The following is a 16,730-nucleotide window of genomic DNA, read 5'->3' as shown; positions in this document are numbered from 1 at the left end:
GTCTCCCTTAATTAGCACAGGAGTTGTGTGTCTGTTTTGTGAGCTCCTGAGCAAAGGCAAGAGGAATCCCACCTCCTGCAGGTGTGTGGCAGGGATGGCAGAGAGCTGAGTCTCCTCCAAATGCTGGGAATAGAAATGCAGCAGGAAAAGCCTCCACCGACTCAGCTGAATCCCTTCCTTCAGCACGGGTAACGAAGATCCCTCCCTGTCACTTTCTGGGTGTCCTGTCTAACAATAAGAGAAAAAAAAAAAAAAAGAAAAAAAAGACAATAATTAGATGTAACTTTGCCTCTGAGAGGGAAAATACATTGCTGGAAATAAGTGTTTCTGCCCAGCATAAGGAGGGAACATCAGTGATGACTTCAGCCTGTTTCACAGCAAGTGCCCCAGGGACACCTGGAGGGAGCCCAGAGGGGACAGAGAAAGGGACATCATGGGCTGCTCCTGTGCTGCTGAGCTGGGCTGGGCTCCTGGGACACAGGGAGCTCATGGGAGCGGCAGCGCTGCAGAGAGACAGCTCTGCCCAGGAGCAGCTCCTCTGCACACGCAGCAGGGCTGAGGGCTCTGCCTGCAGCACCCAGGGCAGAGGAGCCAGGCACAGAGGGGTTAAAGACAACATGGGCTGGGAGGATGCTCAGAGCTCACTGAGAGACAAATCTTCACAGCCCTTAAAAGAGTAAGTCTCTGGCTATAGCCCAATTCAGGTACAGTTCCTGGAGAGATGCTAACGCTGGAACATTCCACAGGCTTTGGCATCTGTCAGGAGGGACGCTGCAGTTTCTCCAGTGTACACAAAACATTATATAGAGGTGAGTTTCTCTGCTGCACCTTCAGAGGGACATTTCTAATGGGCTTTTTCAAGGATAAGGTAAAGGAAGGGATTACAGTAAAGCTAAGGAGCTTTCCCAAGTCCTTGTTTTCAATTTGTTTCTCTTGGGGAATTTGAGAGGAGAAATGGAAAAGGAGCTCTCGAACAGGTCACGGAGACCACTCAGCTGTAACTTCAAGTAATCAGTAGGTCTGATAGGAGCCTCCTGATGAGCCTTCATCCACTCCTCTGCCTATGGACAGATGCAGCATCGCCTTTGCTGGACCCAGCAGGATCACCCACCTGTCTTTATTTTCAGCCTGCAAACAGGAAGATGCTCCCAGGCAGTGCCCTGCAAACAGGCAGGTGTCTGTATGGCCAGGGCGAGGGCACGGAGTTTGGGATGGGGTCTGTGAGTGCTGACAGGGAAAAGACATGGGACAGGGAATCACCTCCCAGGAGGAAAATCTCCTGGCGGCAGTGACATGATCTGGGAAGGAGAGGAAACTCAAACCAGAACTGTTGTGGGAGGGAGAATGTAGGAATCTCTGACTGATCCCCCGCAGTGCAGATCCCTCCCCTGAGCAGCCCCCTGGCCTCCTCTCCCACCCAGCAAAGCCTCTGCCCTCAGGGCCGGGGGCTCCAAGGCATGAAGCAGCTCCTGTGCAGCCAGAGCTCCAGTTCCTCTGCAGAGCACAGGGGCTGAGAGCAGCTGCCCGGCAATGTTGGTGTCTGGGAGGTGGCTGCACAGCTGGGGAAGGGTGACACTGTCTGAGTGCCGGCTGCCTCTGCCCTGGCCTCTCTCACACCCACCCTCACGGGATGTTTCCTTCTTGCTCCCCTGCTCTGGGTCACTGCTGTTGTGATCTTGTTCTTGCTGTCAGGCTCTCTGGGGATGGGAGTTTCAGCTGCAGCGTCACAGCCGGACCTTGTGGGCCGTTTCCTGCAGGTTCTTCAGGGTAACATGGGAGTGTGATCACCCTCCATCTCAGAAAGGTGCCAGCCCAGGGCACCTGGGAACAAGACAGAGGGACAGACCAGCTGCCCTCACTCTGCACTAAGCCACAGGCATCCTCTTGCCTTGCAGGACTCACTCTGTTCTCCCTGAGAGCAGCAGAAATGCTGATGGTTTCTACACATCCAAGAACATTCCCCAGGGTGAGAGGGGAGAAGGAGCTGTTAGAAAAACCAAAACTCTCAATCTGCCTTCTGCCATCTCATTTCCTTATCCCTGGCAGTGCAGATGCTGACAGGTTTTTCTGGACCAAGAGCAGCCTCATGTGACAAAGGTGAACCCCAGGACTGTCCCCTGCCCCCCGTTCCCATGACCCCACTGCTGCAGAGCAGGGCTGACTCCTCAGCAGCCAGCGGGCACAGGCCCTGCTCCTCACGGCACCTCCAGCCAGCACCACCCAGGGCTCAGACACGGAGCTGGAGGGAGGTCTGGGAAAGGACAAGGGTGTGTGGAGCAGGGGGAGGGTGTATGAGAAATGATTTCGACTCTGCTCAGAGAAGCCTCCCCTAACCTCTCGCTGTCTTTTCCTTCTATGATAGTGCCCTATACTTGGAGGCAGCAAATGTCCAACAGCAGCTCCATCACCCAGTTCCTCCTCCTGGCGTTCACAGACACGCGGAAGCTGCAGCTCTTGCACTTCTGGCTCTTCCTGGGCATCTACCTGGGTGCCCTCCTGGGCAACGGCCTCATCATCACCACCATAGCCTGGGACCAGCACCTCCACACCCCCATGTACTTCTTCCTCCTCAACCTCTCCCTCCTTGACCTGGGCTGTATCTCCACCAAGTCCATGGCCATTTCCCTCTGGAACACCAGGGCCATCTCCTACACAGGCTGTGCTGCACAGTTCCTTCTGTTTGTCTTTTTAGCTGCAGTAGAGTATTTTATCCTCACCATCATGGCCTATGACCGCTACGTTGCCATCTGCAAACCCCTGCACTACGGGACCCTCCTGGGCAGCAGAGCTTGTGTCCACATGGCAGCAGCTGCCTGGGGCACTGGGTTCCTCTATGCTCTGCTGCACACAGCCAATACATTTTCATTGCCACTGTGCAAGGGCAATGTCTTGGACCAGTTCTTCTGTGAAATCCCCCAGATCCTCAAGCTCTCCCGCTCAAACACCTACCTCAGGGAAGTCTGGCTTCTTGTGATTTCTTTCTCAGTGGCATTCGGCTGTTTTGTTTTCATTTTTTTCTCCTATGTGCAGATCTTAAGAGCTGTGCTGAGGATCCCCTCTGAGCAGGGACGGCACAAAGCCTTTTCCATGTGTCTCCCTCACCTGACCGTGGTCTCCCTGTTTGTCAGCACTGTCATATTTTCCCACCTGAAGCCCCTCTCCTTCTCCTCCCCATCCCTGGATCTGGTGGTGTCAGTTTTGTACTCAGTGGTGCCTCCAGCAGTGAATCCCCTCATCTACAGTATGAGGAACAAGGAGATCAAGGATTCAGTGTGGCGACTGATGACTGGCTGCTTTCCAAAGCAATAACCTGCTCATCATCTTCTGCATAGCATATATAACATCAATAATTTTCTCACTGAGTGGCTGTGCCCGTGTCCACTGGACACCCTAGAGAACCTGCCCCAGGTCAATCATCATGGACCGGCCTCTCACAACCACCATTTCCAGCACTGGCTTCTCACTTCAGCTTGGAGAGGTTCTTTGTCCCTCCCTGGCAGCACAACTAATGAGTAGGTCAGATGTCCATGTTTGCATTGTACAGACAAGATGTAAACAAATGCACAAACTGCTTCTGAGGTGATGAACCTGACTGAGCAGAAACACCATCAGCTATTCTTTGGGGTTCCATGAAGGTCAGTGGGACAGACAATGTCTTGACATGACTTCATGCTGAGAGTAACATCCCTTGGGGAACCACCTGAATGTAGCACTGGGATGTGCTTCCTGGAACAGAAGATCCCATGTCCATTCTTCATGTATCTCATGTAAGTGCAGAGTAGGGTGACAAATGGCAGGGCTGAAGTGTCTCCCAGCCTCTCGGACTCATAGCAGGAGGTCAGGGAGACACAGTGACTCCTGCATCTGTGTGTGAAAGGGAAAGACTGCATTTGAACATTCATGGATGTGTAAGGAGTCCCTGAGGCCAGCTCAAATGTAGATGCCTGACAGAACCCAGTCGTCTCTGTGTGTGGCTCCAGGAACAAACCCCACTGGCCCAGTGAGATTCATCTCAGTTCCCATGGACAGGGTCATTGCAAGTGCCCCTCTTTGCTATGTCACCCTTGCCCAAGATTCTGTATTGCCATCCTAAAAGTACCAAAGCAGTCAGAGAGATTCTTGCGTATTTGGAGAAGGCAGATGATAAACCCCTCTTCTGGAAGGGCAGAAATCAGAATTGGGAGAAATAAAGGCTGGGCAGCCCACTTCCATCCCTGGGAAGGGGTTGGGTCACCTGCATCCATGTACAGGCACTTGAAAAACAAGAAAGGGATTGCTGAACCAGAATGAGCGGGGGAAAGTCAGGCAAGTTGTGTACACGGAATTTGGCAAGTCCTTCACACATGATGTCCTCTGGTGTCCTTCTAGCCAGATTGGCACTCTCTGGGCTGAAGAAGTGCACGCTAGGTGAGAATTTGGTGGAACGATCAAGCTCAGATGTCATCAGTGTCCTCTGTGCAGCCAGTTACTAGTGACATCCCTCAGGGACCAGCACTTGGGCCAGCACTGCTGAACATCTTTATCCTCCCCCTGTATGATGTGACGCAGTGCACTTTCAGCTCCTTCGTGGATGATGCAATGCTGGGCAAAGGCCTTGAACAACCTCACCTGGTTCACTCTGCCTTGCTCAGGACAGTGAGACAAGATGATGTGCAGGGCTCTCTTCAAACCTGAGTTATTCTGTGATTCAAGGAGTTTTTCCCTTGGAGAGGTTTTTGAAGAGAGAATAGATGGAGGAAATAAAAAAAAAAAAAAGAGAAGGACATAGAAAATGTGTCAACATAAATAAAGCAGCTCCTGTGAAGAATGTTTCTCCACTCAGATCATTAGTGGGAAATACATGTGATCAATTTGATAAAACGAGTGTACTTTTATCTGGTCATGACCTGGTGGTGAAATTTTGCCATTGGACTGAATCTTGGTCTGGATGGTCTGTAAAGATATAAAAGTTTATAGTTTTCCATGCTTGATTGGGTACTCTGCTTGCACCAGACCTTTTGATATTTTACTCCATTAAATATTTTTCCTGAAAATTTTGTTTCCTGAAAGTCCACTTTGCATGCGATTACGGGTCTCCCCTGAAAGTTTGCCTTCGGAGCTCTAAGTACAGGCTCTGGAGCGAGCAGTTATCAGAGGAAGAGGAATCCTGAACGTCTGCATGTTGATGGATATGCGTGTCGCCTGAGAATTTGCCTCCAAAGGTTCAAAACACAGCCCCTGGAGAGAACAGTCCTCAGGCAGAGAAGATGCCAGAAGGTTTGCTTCATGAACAAACAGATGCACCTGGAAAGAAGGTGAGTGTTACTTGGCTTGGTATATCTCCCCCATGCAGTAAATAATAGAGCAAACCTGCCGCTGAACTCTTTAAGGTCGTGCTTTTCTTTAAGAAATATAAACATTGTTCTGCCATAAGCAGAACCCCAAAAGTCACTCCCCTGCGACAAGCCTGTGGCTGCGAAGGGAGCTGTGCGGTCGGCTCTGTCTCTGAAGGTGACAGGCCAGCAGCAGGAACGCGGCTGGGAAAGCACCTCTGCCAGAGTGCGCCAGAGGTCCTGCCCAGGAAGAGGGTTTGGAGACGAGTTGTCGTGTCCATTCTGCCTGAGTACATGACGGGACAGTATCAGGCACGTTGTCGTGTCTGTCAGAGGAGCTGAAAGGCCAGCAACAGTCACGGGATTTAGAAGATCATGGTGAGGTTGCTTCTCTCTGATCAGGCTAAAAACCACAAGAAGTCTGATGGGTTGGCGTCCCTGCCTGAAGAGCAGTTTCTGAGATAGTCGAGCTTTCCATGGTAGTGGGAAGAGGCTGGAGAGGGGGAAAAAAATAACTGAAAAGGACAACTTGGAAGGTGCATACTGGATATCAGGAGGAAGAAATGTCACTGGAAGGGCAGTGCTGTGGTGCAGGAGGTCACCCAGAGGCAGTCAGGATCAGCCCATGGTTTTGTGTTTCAACAAAGAGCCAGTGAGGGTGCAGTGAATGAGGCACGGACTCTCAGGAGGGCACAGTGAGAGACATTTACTACAAACTCAGGCTTGCATTTATACTTGCTATGATGCTTGCTCAAGCATTTGCTGATTTGCCAAGTTAGTCATTACATAAGTGATATGTTTCACGTTCCCACCAAAGTTACTGCCATAAATGCATTTTTTGTCTATCATAAGCTATCCTTCTGTCCTTGATGTATCCATCCTGTATCAGTCCTTCTGTCCTTGATGTATGCTGGAGATCTCCTGCAGTAGTACTGTGACACTCATGTTTTCATAATCAGCATTTTAGAGCCAGTTTTCCTCTTCCATTCACATGGACATCCAGTGAACGCAACGCTGCTCTTCACCCCGGTGTAGACAGGCAGAAGACCTTCTCCACCTGGCCCTCTCACCCCACCAGTGCCACTGTTTTCTACAGCACCCTCATGCTTGACTGCATGATGCCAGAACAGCACTCCTGAGACAGTTTGACAAAGCCTTTTTCCTACGCCATCCTCACATCCCTGCTCCATCTGCAGCCCAAGAACCAGAAAGGTTGAGCACTGAGAAAAAATGTTAGGAAAGCTTTGAGGTTCACACAGAGACCATCAGAGTTGTTGACCTGCTGTTGTCTTCTGAACAGGCCCAAAGGACCTGGACAGCATTTGCTGTGTCCCAGAAACTCACCTGGAAGGACGGGATATAGAGAGAGCCTTTGGTGTGGGAAGGGGCAGAGAGTTGCTGGTGGAGCTGGCTGGTGTCTCTGTGACACATCTCTCAAACACCTCAGAAAAGTCGTGGCTATCAGGGAGGTTCCATGGACCTCTGAGAAATGAAAAATCAAAATTGTCTTCAGGTAGGTTAAAAAGGAAGATGATTGGTAGAATTACAGGTTGGGCAGCTTCACCTCAGTCCCTGGGCAAGTGATGGGGAAAATGCTCTTCCAGACATCTCCAGGCACTTGAAGGAAACAAAAAAGAGTGCAGAAGCTGCATGGGAGGGGAAAGTAGGGAATGTTGTGTACCTGGACTTTAACAAGGCCTTTGACATGTTCTACCATAGTCATATTGGTGACATCTGGATGGAAAATAAAGATGAGAATGTGGGTGGGAGTTTGGCTGGATGGTCAGGCCCAGATGCCATCAGTAGAACGGACTCCTCCTGGCAGGCAGTCACTGTTGGCATCCCTCAGTGACCAGCACTTGAGACAACACCTGTGAACATCTTTTCATTATCTCCATCTATGATGGGTTAGAACTCACTTTATAGTGCCTTGTGGATAAAGGCAAACTGCAGGGAGCCCTTGAGCTACCCCATCGAGTTCACCCTGCCTGAAGCAGCACAGTCAGACAGGATGACATTCAGGTCTCTTCCAATCTGAGTTATTCTGTGATGCAAAGAATCTCTCCCTCGGAGAGCTCTTTGAAGACAGAAAAGGGAGAGGATGGAGAAAAGCCAGTGAAACAGAAGTACATAGAGGGAATGTTGCACTCTAAATACAGAAGAAAATTTGTTTTCATAAGTGGCTGCCTAAAATTATTCACATAAATCAAGAGGACATGACCAACTTGCTGGTACATGGCCTTCGTGCTGTTAATAAAAATAATAATCAAAATAATCAAAATCTGAAAGTTCATAAAAAACTAAGCATGCTGGAAATGAAACCTTTTTCAGGGATTGTATTGAGTTCTTTTCTGCAAAGGTTTCAGCTTTTTCCTACCCCTAAATGCTCCCCCTCACCTTGAAACGAATCCACTACTCTAAACCTTAACCTCAAACCTTACCTCTAAACCAAAGCCCAAACCCCTAACCCCTCACACTTACCCTGCCTTTTGTCCTTATTTACCCCTCACATGAAAATGCTGGCCCTCATCCCAGCCCTGACCCCAGTCCTGACAAAACCCTAACACTCAAAGCCTGCCTATACCCTAAACACTAACCAGACACCCTTAGCAGGGCTCCAAACCCTCCTGCTAAACCTTTGTCTAATCCTGAACCCTGGAAGGTGAGCTCTAATCCCTAACCTGAAAGCCTAACACCCAAAGCCCTCCTTCCCATGTTCTCAATCCCTCACCTTCAGTCCCTTTCCTAACCTGAATTTATGCTGCTTGCCACCTTGGGGGAAGGACATGAGGTCCCAGAGCAGTCTCATGGTGTGGGAAAAGGAATGTGGGGTGACCTGTGTCTGATGAGCTTGTAAACCAAAAGGAGGAGACAGGTGAGAGCGCTGTGGTAGCTCAGCTGTGCCTTAGAAACTCCTACTCCAGCAGGCAGCATGGGACTGCGAAGGTGGCTGTGAGGTCAGTTCTGTCTCTGGAGTTGAACGGCGTGTGGCTTGGAAGATCCTGGTGAGGTTCCGTTTGCCTGGTCAGCTGGTGCAGCTCGTCTTGCAGAACTCATCTCTAGAAGGGTTATCCCATTTCGGTCCACTGATCACTCTGTTTTCTTACAAGGAAAAAAGTCAAGTCATCATTTCTACTGGCCCTAAAAGAGGCTCTTCACATGTGAATTTGTTGCTGCAGGTTTACATGAAGATAAGGACACACAGTTGGCCTAATCATAGGCAGCAGGTGGGGGTTTCCTGCAGACTTCTCTGTTGCAACCCAGTTTATCCTGCAACCCGCAGAACTGTGTGCTCAGCACAACACAGACTGAAGGCCAAGCTGTACATGGGGCACAGCCCTGGGTCTACTCTCGTTTACTGTTATGTGGACCTCTAACTCTCCATGTACAATGGTCTTCTGGTCAGGATCACTGAACCTCCTGATGAAGGTTAGGAAGAGGATGAGTTGTCCCTCAGACAGCTGGAGGAAGCACCACAATTTTAGGCCCTGGTAGTCACTTTGAATACCATGGACCTCTGCTCGAAGTCTTTGGTTTAAGGGAAAGCAGAAAGTATTCCCTGATCCAACATGGTGGGAATGGTCTCCTGGATATGTTTTTCACAAGAAGACAAAGCAGGACGACTGGAAGATGGGGAGGACAGCTGTGTCTGAAGTGTGGGTGTGGTGGGGTGTAGAAAACCCTGAGGGAAGAGAGCAAGACAAATCGCAGCAGCGCTGAGTGGAGAAGAAGGATGACCTCCCTCAACCATCTGGCAGTGCTGAGTCAAGGGGGATGACAACTGCCTTGTCTGGTTGGCCACACTCCCACTAATGCAGCCCATTGTGTACCTTCACTTCGAAAGCGAAAAGCCAGGAGAGGACGAGGCTTTGGGAAGACATAAAAAAACAGCCTTCCCATACGTTCTTGGATACCAGCAAGACATCCTCCCTGGCCTGAGTTTGGCTTCCTTTCTATTCTCATTCAACCTTTCTTAGCTTTTGACCACGGGGATTCCTCCCTTGGTCAGCTCTTCAATTAAACTAGTACCTCCTTCAATCGTCTGGATGGCTTGTGATGCCTGATATTCTGATCTCATCAGGGGCACCACACATCTATACGGACTGATTAACAGCTGGCAAAGCAGAGCTTCACTCCAGGAGAACCTTGAGAAACTCTGGGATTTGGCAATAAAAACCTCATGATATTTTAGAAGGAGAAGTTGCCGGTCCTTTACTAGGGGCAGAATAACCCCAGACATGAGGGCAGGCTGGGACCTGAACAGCTCAGGAGTGATTCTGAGCAGAAAGGCCTGGGCATTACGAGGGATGCCATACGAGCCAGTGGTGCATGCTCACCATGAGTAAGGCCAAGGGCATGTGGGGCTGCGTTAGGAGGAGTGTGGCCAAACAAAGAACGGAATTGTCATCCTACCTGAATCAGCGCTGTGGTGGCCACATCTGGGCTAGTGTGTCTGGGTGTGAGACTCCCTGTTCTGGAGGAATGGAGAGGAACTAGAGAAACTTCAGAGATCTACCAGGATGGGGTTTGGGGCCTTTGAGAGAGGCTGAGAAACCTGGGCTTCTTGAGCCTGGTGAAGTGGAGGCTCAGGGCACTACAGCAGTAGCCTGCAATTGCTTGGAGGGTGTTTTCAGAGAAAATGGAGCTTTTCTTGGTAGTGGAAAGAGAAGGAAACACCCCCAAAGTGCAACTTGGAAGGTTCAGATTGGAGGTTCAGAAAAAGACATCTCAGTCCAAGGGCAGTGCTGTGGTACAAGAGGTCACGCAGAGGGAGTCTGGATCAGCCCATGGCTTTGTGCTTCAGGGAAAGATCAATGAGGGTGGAGAGACATCAGTGAAAGTATGGAAATGCTGGGATGAGAGCTAGGTAGGAAAGCAAGATGGATGTCAACAGCCTGAAGGGACAAGGGTGTCTGAAGGGAACAGTACAAGCAAAGCTGAAGTAGACAGGGCCAAGGGCTCTGGTGAGGCTGAAAGGCCACACAGCACTAAGCTCTTTGTCCCCCTGGCTATGGCAGTTGTATCGGTCTCTGAGACCTACCTGGATAAACTCTATTTTGAGGCTCTGGACTTTGATTTTTCGTTGCCCCCTTTTGGGGAAGCCAGGAGGGGTTGTACAGTTTCCTACACTTGGCCTTGCTCAAACTCACACCCCACTGCACCAGAAGAGCCCTGAGCCATGCATGGGGGATCTGCCTTCCCAGGGCCTGGGATCACGGTTTGGCCTTAAAGCTGGTAAAACAAAGCAAGGATTTTCTCCATAGCAGAACGACCTGTACAGTGAATTTTCCTACCTACCTTCACAACCTTCAATTATCTTCTCTAATGAATCCATGGAGAGGCTTTGTCAATAATGACCCTCAGTGGGGTCAATCAATGTTTCAAGGTACTTTGTGTTGCGCTTCTGACTTCCACCTCTTGAGCGATTTGTTCAGTCTCCTCTCAGTATCTGTAGTTCATGGACTAAGGGCCAAATACACCATGGGTCTCATTAAAATACAGAAAGTATTAATGAACTATTTCCCTTCCTGTAATTTCCTTCAAGTCTTCAAGACACAACAACTAATTTGAGCTGTTTCATAATGTAGCTAAGAAGGAAGATTTCAAAATGCACCTAGCAAAAATTATTCTTTATTTTGAAGGGCATATTATGTTCTTTTTCAGTTCAGCGAAGAGGTGATAGTAGCGTTCTCTGGTTGATAATGATCCAGAATGTCTCCTCAGGAGGTCTGGACAGGTAGGAAAAGCAGTCCCTTGCAGTCCAACAGGGTATGGACAACGCTCCTCCTCACCTGCCCAACCTTACCCTTTCTCCTGTTGCCCCCTTGGACTTGTTCTCACTTTTCTTCACATCGAATTTGTTCGTGCATCTCTGCAGCTGGATGTTACAGCTCCTTTGCATCATCTCCCAAACGCTCTTTCTAGAAAACTGGCTGCACACAGGCACTGAGTGATTTTTCCTAATTACAAACAAAGTGAAGCACAATTAAGCTTCAAAAATAATAAAACACACTCGTCCACCATAAGTTAAGTACAAGCTGCCTCTGATGAGGTTGTCTTTCAACAAGGGATAATCTTATGAGAAATGTTTTAGGTAGGCAGATAAAAGAATAAAGATACAAACATAATTAAAGAGTTGACTAAGGAGACAATTAGACTACTGCAAAACAGGCAAACATTTAACTACCTGAAGTTCAAAGCAGCGGCTGGCAAGTTGAGTGGAGTCTGAATGAATAAAGAGTAATGGAACGAGAAAACTGGAGAATAATGAAAAGGGCCTTTGTCTAGAGAGTCTGCACCTGAAAAGAAGACTTTAGAAACAGTCGTTATATCAGGACAGGTGAAAATAGATGAAAGATCACAGAAATTAAATACACCATATAACAGGCACAACAGTGGCAAGGATGTTGCAGGAGATCAACACCTCTTCAGAATATTCCTTTTGAAAGGCGTCCTGGTTTTGTTAAAAACAAGTTTCTCTTTTAGTGAATTTGCCTGTCAGCTAAAGCCTTCATGTCAGCTGCATTTTCCTGGAGAACCCAACACATGTTTTGGTTAAACCTAGCAATGGAATGCAAACTTATTGATAAGCACGGATGGACATCTCACGAGAGGGGCAACGAGAAACTGATGACCGAGAGACTGACCAACGGTGAATAACATTCCGTTCACGTGAATACTTCATAGAAAAGTGGGAGATCACGAGGATCTCGTCCCTTTGCCTTTTCCCTTCTTTTCCTCATGGCTGACATTAGGAGAGGACCTTGCTGGTCGTCCCTGCGAACTGAGGCCCAGTGAGAGACTGAATCCAGCTCCGGTTGGCTACAGAGTCTAATCCAGGACTTTGGGTGCTGGCTCTGCAGTTGCTGAGACTTACAAGATTGGTTTTGTATATTTTGTATTATTTTCTCTATTCTTATTAGTAGCATTAGTAAAACATCTTTAACTTTTCCAACTCTCTTCTCTCTGTCCTTCTTTCCCTCCGGATCGCCTGTCCTGAATAGGAAGGGGGGAGAGGGAGGGGCAAAAGGGGGAAGTGGGGGGGAGAGGAGGTTAACAATACATCTGCCAGGGTTTGATTGTCACCCCGCAATCCTAACCCTCGACAAAAGGTCACACTATTGGCAGAGGTCTCTTGTGAGGGAAAACAAACCAATGTTGCAGCCAAAAGTGCCATCCAGAGAACCACAAGCTGTACAAGAACACTTTGGTGAGGAGTGACCTGTCCAATGAGTCCTCTTGGGTGACATTTCTGGGCACCTAAAAGAGAAAAATGTGTCCGAAAGCCATCAGCATGGACTTAGCAAGGGTAACGAATGTCTCACAAACTTGATGGCCTTCATGATGAAGTAACTGCATTTCTGCGTGAGGGGAGAACAGTGAATGTCATTCACCTCAGCTTCAGCAAGGCTCTTGGCATGGTCTCCTTCAATATTCTTGTACCCGAGGTAGGCCATTACAGTTGGATGGGTTGACAAACGGATGGGTAAAAACCAGTTGAATATCAGGCTGACAGAGCAGCGGTGAAGGGGTCTTGTGCCCAACCTCGAGACTACTGGGACTTACTGGAGGTTTGCGGGGCAGCACAGGAGACTCTGCAGTTTAATACCTTAATAATCTGTGACCTTGAGGAGACAACTCTCATCACATTTGTTGATGATGCTAAACTGGGAAACCTCATAGGCAGGAGGGCTGTCCCGTCAGGAACACCACGACAGAGAAGGACAAAGGGCAGGTCCTGCACCTGGCATAGACTAACCCCTGAAGATGTTGATAGCTGGGAGCATGTTCAGTGGAGGGCTGCTAAGATGCCCAGGGACTGAAACACTTGCTGGGAGGAGAAGCTGAGGGAAAGGGCCTTGTTCAGCCTGGAGAAGAGAAGGCTTTGGGCATCTTGTAACAGCCTCTCTGTCCCTGCAGGGAGGTTTTTCCAGAAGGTGGAGCCAGTCTTGTCATGGAGATGCCTGGTAGAAGGATAATAGACAATAGTCAGATGTTGAAATAAGGAAGGTTCAGGCTGCAGAGAAGGAAAATATTCTTCTCAGTGAAGGCATCAGAGCATTGGAGCAGCTTCCCCAGCTTTGTTGTGCTCTCTCTGTCCTTGGATGTTTTCCAGCCCCCACATGGCAAAGCCTTGAGCAACGTGGTCTCACTCCACAGCTGAACGTGCTGTGAGAAGGACGTCAGACCTGAGACCTCCTGAACTCCCCTTCAGGAGAGCGGAAACCCGAATGATGCTGTGGTGTCTTCCCCTCTGAGTCTTCCCCTGATGACAGCAGGGAATGTTCTCAGGTCCAGTGCTGATAAACAGGGAGACCACAGCCAGGTGAGGGAGACACATGGAAAAGGCTTTGTGCCATAGCTGCTCAGAGGGGATCCTCAGCACGGCCCTGAAGATCTGCACATAGGACAGCACAACGAACACAAAACATCCTAAAATGACAAAAGTACTGAAAACAAGAAGTTTAAATTCCCTGAGGCAGGCGTCTGAGCAGGAGAGCTTAAGGATCTGGGGAAGTTCACAGAAGAACTGTTCAACGCTATTACCTTGGCAAAGTGGCAGTGAAAATGTATTGGCCGTGTGCAGCACAGAATAGAGGAGCCCAGTGCCCCAGGCAGCTGCTGCCATGTGGACACAAACTCTGCTGTCCAGGAGGGTCCCATAGTGCAGGGGTTTGCAGATGGCAATGTAGCAGTCATAGGCCATGACTGTGAGAAGAAAAAACTCTGCTGAAAGGTAAAAGACAAAGAGAAAGAGCTGTGCAGCACATCCTGCATAGGAGATGGCCCTGGTGTTCCAGAGGGAATTAGCCATTGCTTTGGGGACAGTGGTGGAGATGGAGCCCAGGTCGAGGAGGGAGAGGTTGAGGAGGAAGAAGTACATGGGGGTGTGGAGGTGCTGGTCCCAGGCTATGGTGGTGATGATGAGGCCGTTGCCCAGGAGAGCAGCCAGGTAGATGCCCAGGAAGAGCCCGAATTGCAAGAGCTGCAGCTCCCGTGTGTCTGTGAACGCCAGGAGGAGAAACTGGGTGATGGAGCTGCTGTTGGACATTTGTATCTTTTGTATCTTTGTTGTGGACTATACTAAATTCAGTCCTGCCTTTCAGCGACAGGGAAATAGAAGAAAGGGTGATCTCAGATTATATCAGCTCATGATATCAAAGGTCATTTAAGCACAGTCTCTCCCATTTCACCTAATAGCAGAGCAGAGCTGTAGAGATCTTGTTCTGTTTATTTTATTCTAACTGCCCCACCACAGCTGAGGAGGTTTTGTTTGTTTGTTTGTTAAGGCAAAAATGCCTTAACAATGCCTTTCACTGCAAGTGAAGCCTTGTGGGTGCTGACAGGCAAAGGAACTGCCCCTTAGTGCACAGTGGGGACAGCTGGTCTGTCCATCAGTCCTGGTCTCAGCTGCCCTGTGCCAGCGCCTCCTTGAGCTGGAGGACAATCAGCCCCTGATGTTCCCCTGAGTAGAAACTGGACACTGCTGAGAGCAGAGCAATACGGTTTCCAAGGGCTGATCTCCAAACCACTGACCGCTCTCATTGTACATGAACAGGATCTCAGCTCTGCCCTCCCAGCCAGGGACACTCAGGGCTCATTGCATCATACAGACGATGAGCCACATTGCCATGGCCTAGTGCCAAAGTGTCTTCTCCATGGGGCTCCTCTCTGGGCAGAGATAGTCCATGGGAGATCTGTGCAGGCGGGGGGCAGCCTGCAGCCCAGCAGAGACCCCAGGGAAAAAGCCAAAATTCCTAAAGTTGGGGTGTCCTGAGGTGAGGCTCAGCTCATTGCCAGCCCCACATCGACATGCCCAGAGCCCCAAGTAATGTTGGGCCAAAGGCAACCAGAACAAGACATGAAACACAGATAAATGCCCCAATGGTCCGGCCAAGGGAAGAAGGACATGGACAGATGGACAGGCACTTGGGGGTTTCTCTTCACTGGGAGTTGGGCTGCCAAGGAGAAGGCTCAGCCTGAAGCCCCACAACCCTGGGATCAAAGGCTGTGCTGGGTGGGAGGAACCAGGGGGTTGCTCTGGGAAAGCATCTGCACTGCAGGACATGTTGGGGAGGTGCCCAAATCCCCACTCCCTTGGCATTTCTGGAAACAGCTCCTTCTGCTTCTCTGCCTATGTCTCTGCTGCCTGCAGCTGTCCCTGGAGCTGCTTTCCTGTGCCCAGGTCACCTCCCTCTCCGTGCCCTTGTCACCTCCCTGTCTGTGCTCACAGACCTCATCCCACCCGCTCTGTGCTCAGTAATGTTCTGCAGACCCCTCCTGGCAGCAGGGAACTGGCCAAGGGCAGCTCTGTGGGTGCAGGGTCAGGACTGCTTCAGCAGGGGCTTGGACTAGATGATCTCCAGAGGTCTGTTCCAACCCCAATGATTCTGTTATTCTGTCAGAAGCTGCCACTGCCCACCCAGCCATTTGAGAGTGAAAAACTCAAAGCAAAGTCTCTGCAGCTTTCAGGAAAATACTTCCTTCATATTATTGTTGGAAGTTCCCTTGGAAATGCTCAAGGATAACCTGGATCTGGGAGCAAACCTGTCCCACTCAGCATCCTTTGGACCCTACCCTGCCTGGCTCGGGGTCATTTCTTCCACCCACAGCTTCTTCCCACAGCGCTGTGGGGATCTCCCAGGCAGGCTGAGTGCTGTCCCTGGCAGGCAGCAGAGTCCCTGCCCCAGCACACAGCCCTGGGGTGCAGGGACCCTGCTCTGAATACATCCTGGGCACCCCTGGCTACATACCTGGCTTTACACACCTGCAACTGTGCCCAGGCAGAAGGCAGCTGTCATGCCCTGACCCTCTGATGGTGCAGCAGGCAAGCCCTGTTCTGGAGCATGTCCTCCTTGACATTAGAGAAATGAAGAGAGTCCTGACAGGTCTCATAAGCTGTCAGATTAATCACTTCTAGGAGATCCCTCCAGGAACCGCAGCTGCATTGCCCTGCACCCAGAGACTTACCATGTGAAACTGTGAAACTTTATCCCTGAGTAATCTCTGAGCATCCTCCCACTCCCAACTGCTTCTAACCCCTCTGTGCCTGGCTCCTCTGCCCTGGGTGCTGCAGGCAGAGCCCTCAGCCCTGCTGCGTCTGCAGAGGAGCTGCTCCTGGGCAGAGCCGTCTCTCTGCAGCGCTGCCGCTCCCATGAGCTCCCTGTGTCCCAGGAGCCCAGCCCAGCTCAGCAGCACAGGAGCAGCCCGTGATGTCCCTTTCTCTGTCCCCTCTGGGCTCCCTCCAGGTGTCCCCGGGGCACCTGCTGTGAAACAGGCTGAAGACATCACTGATGTTCCTTCCCTCAGCTGGGGAGAAACACTCATTTCCAGCAGAGACATTTCTCCTAATAAGAAAAGGGTTGGGCATAAGAATCACCTTTCCTTTTCTCAGCATTAGACAAGACACCCAGGCAG

General features: G+C 50.0%; 1 protein-coding gene across 1 annotated transcript; it reads left to right on the top strand.

Moving 5' to 3' along the window:
* Positions 1 to 2,385: 2,385 nt before the first annotated feature.
* LOC136111007 (olfactory receptor 14A16-like) lies at positions 2,386 to 3,309 on the top strand. The gene has a single exon (XM_065854818.1). The coding sequence runs from the start codon at positions 2,386 to 2,388 to the stop codon at positions 3,307 to 3,309; it is 924 nt and encodes a 307-aa protein (XP_065710890.1).
* Positions 3,310 to 16,730: the final 13,421 nt, after the last annotated feature.

This window comes from Patagioenas fasciata, chromosome 21 (genome assembly GCF_037038585.1).
Source record: "Patagioenas fasciata isolate bPatFas1 chromosome 21, bPatFas1.hap1, whole genome shotgun sequence".
NCBI classification, from domain to species: Eukaryota; Metazoa; Chordata; class Aves; order Columbiformes; family Columbidae; genus Patagioenas; species Patagioenas fasciata.
This window is presented reverse-complemented; position numbering and strand designations above follow the sequence as displayed.

What these genes read in the sequence shown, in the direction of transcription:
- LOC136111007 (XM_065854818.1), top strand. Translation starts at nt 2,386, where the DNA reads ATGTCCAACAGCAGCTCCATCACCCAGTTCCTCCTCCTGGCGTTCACA.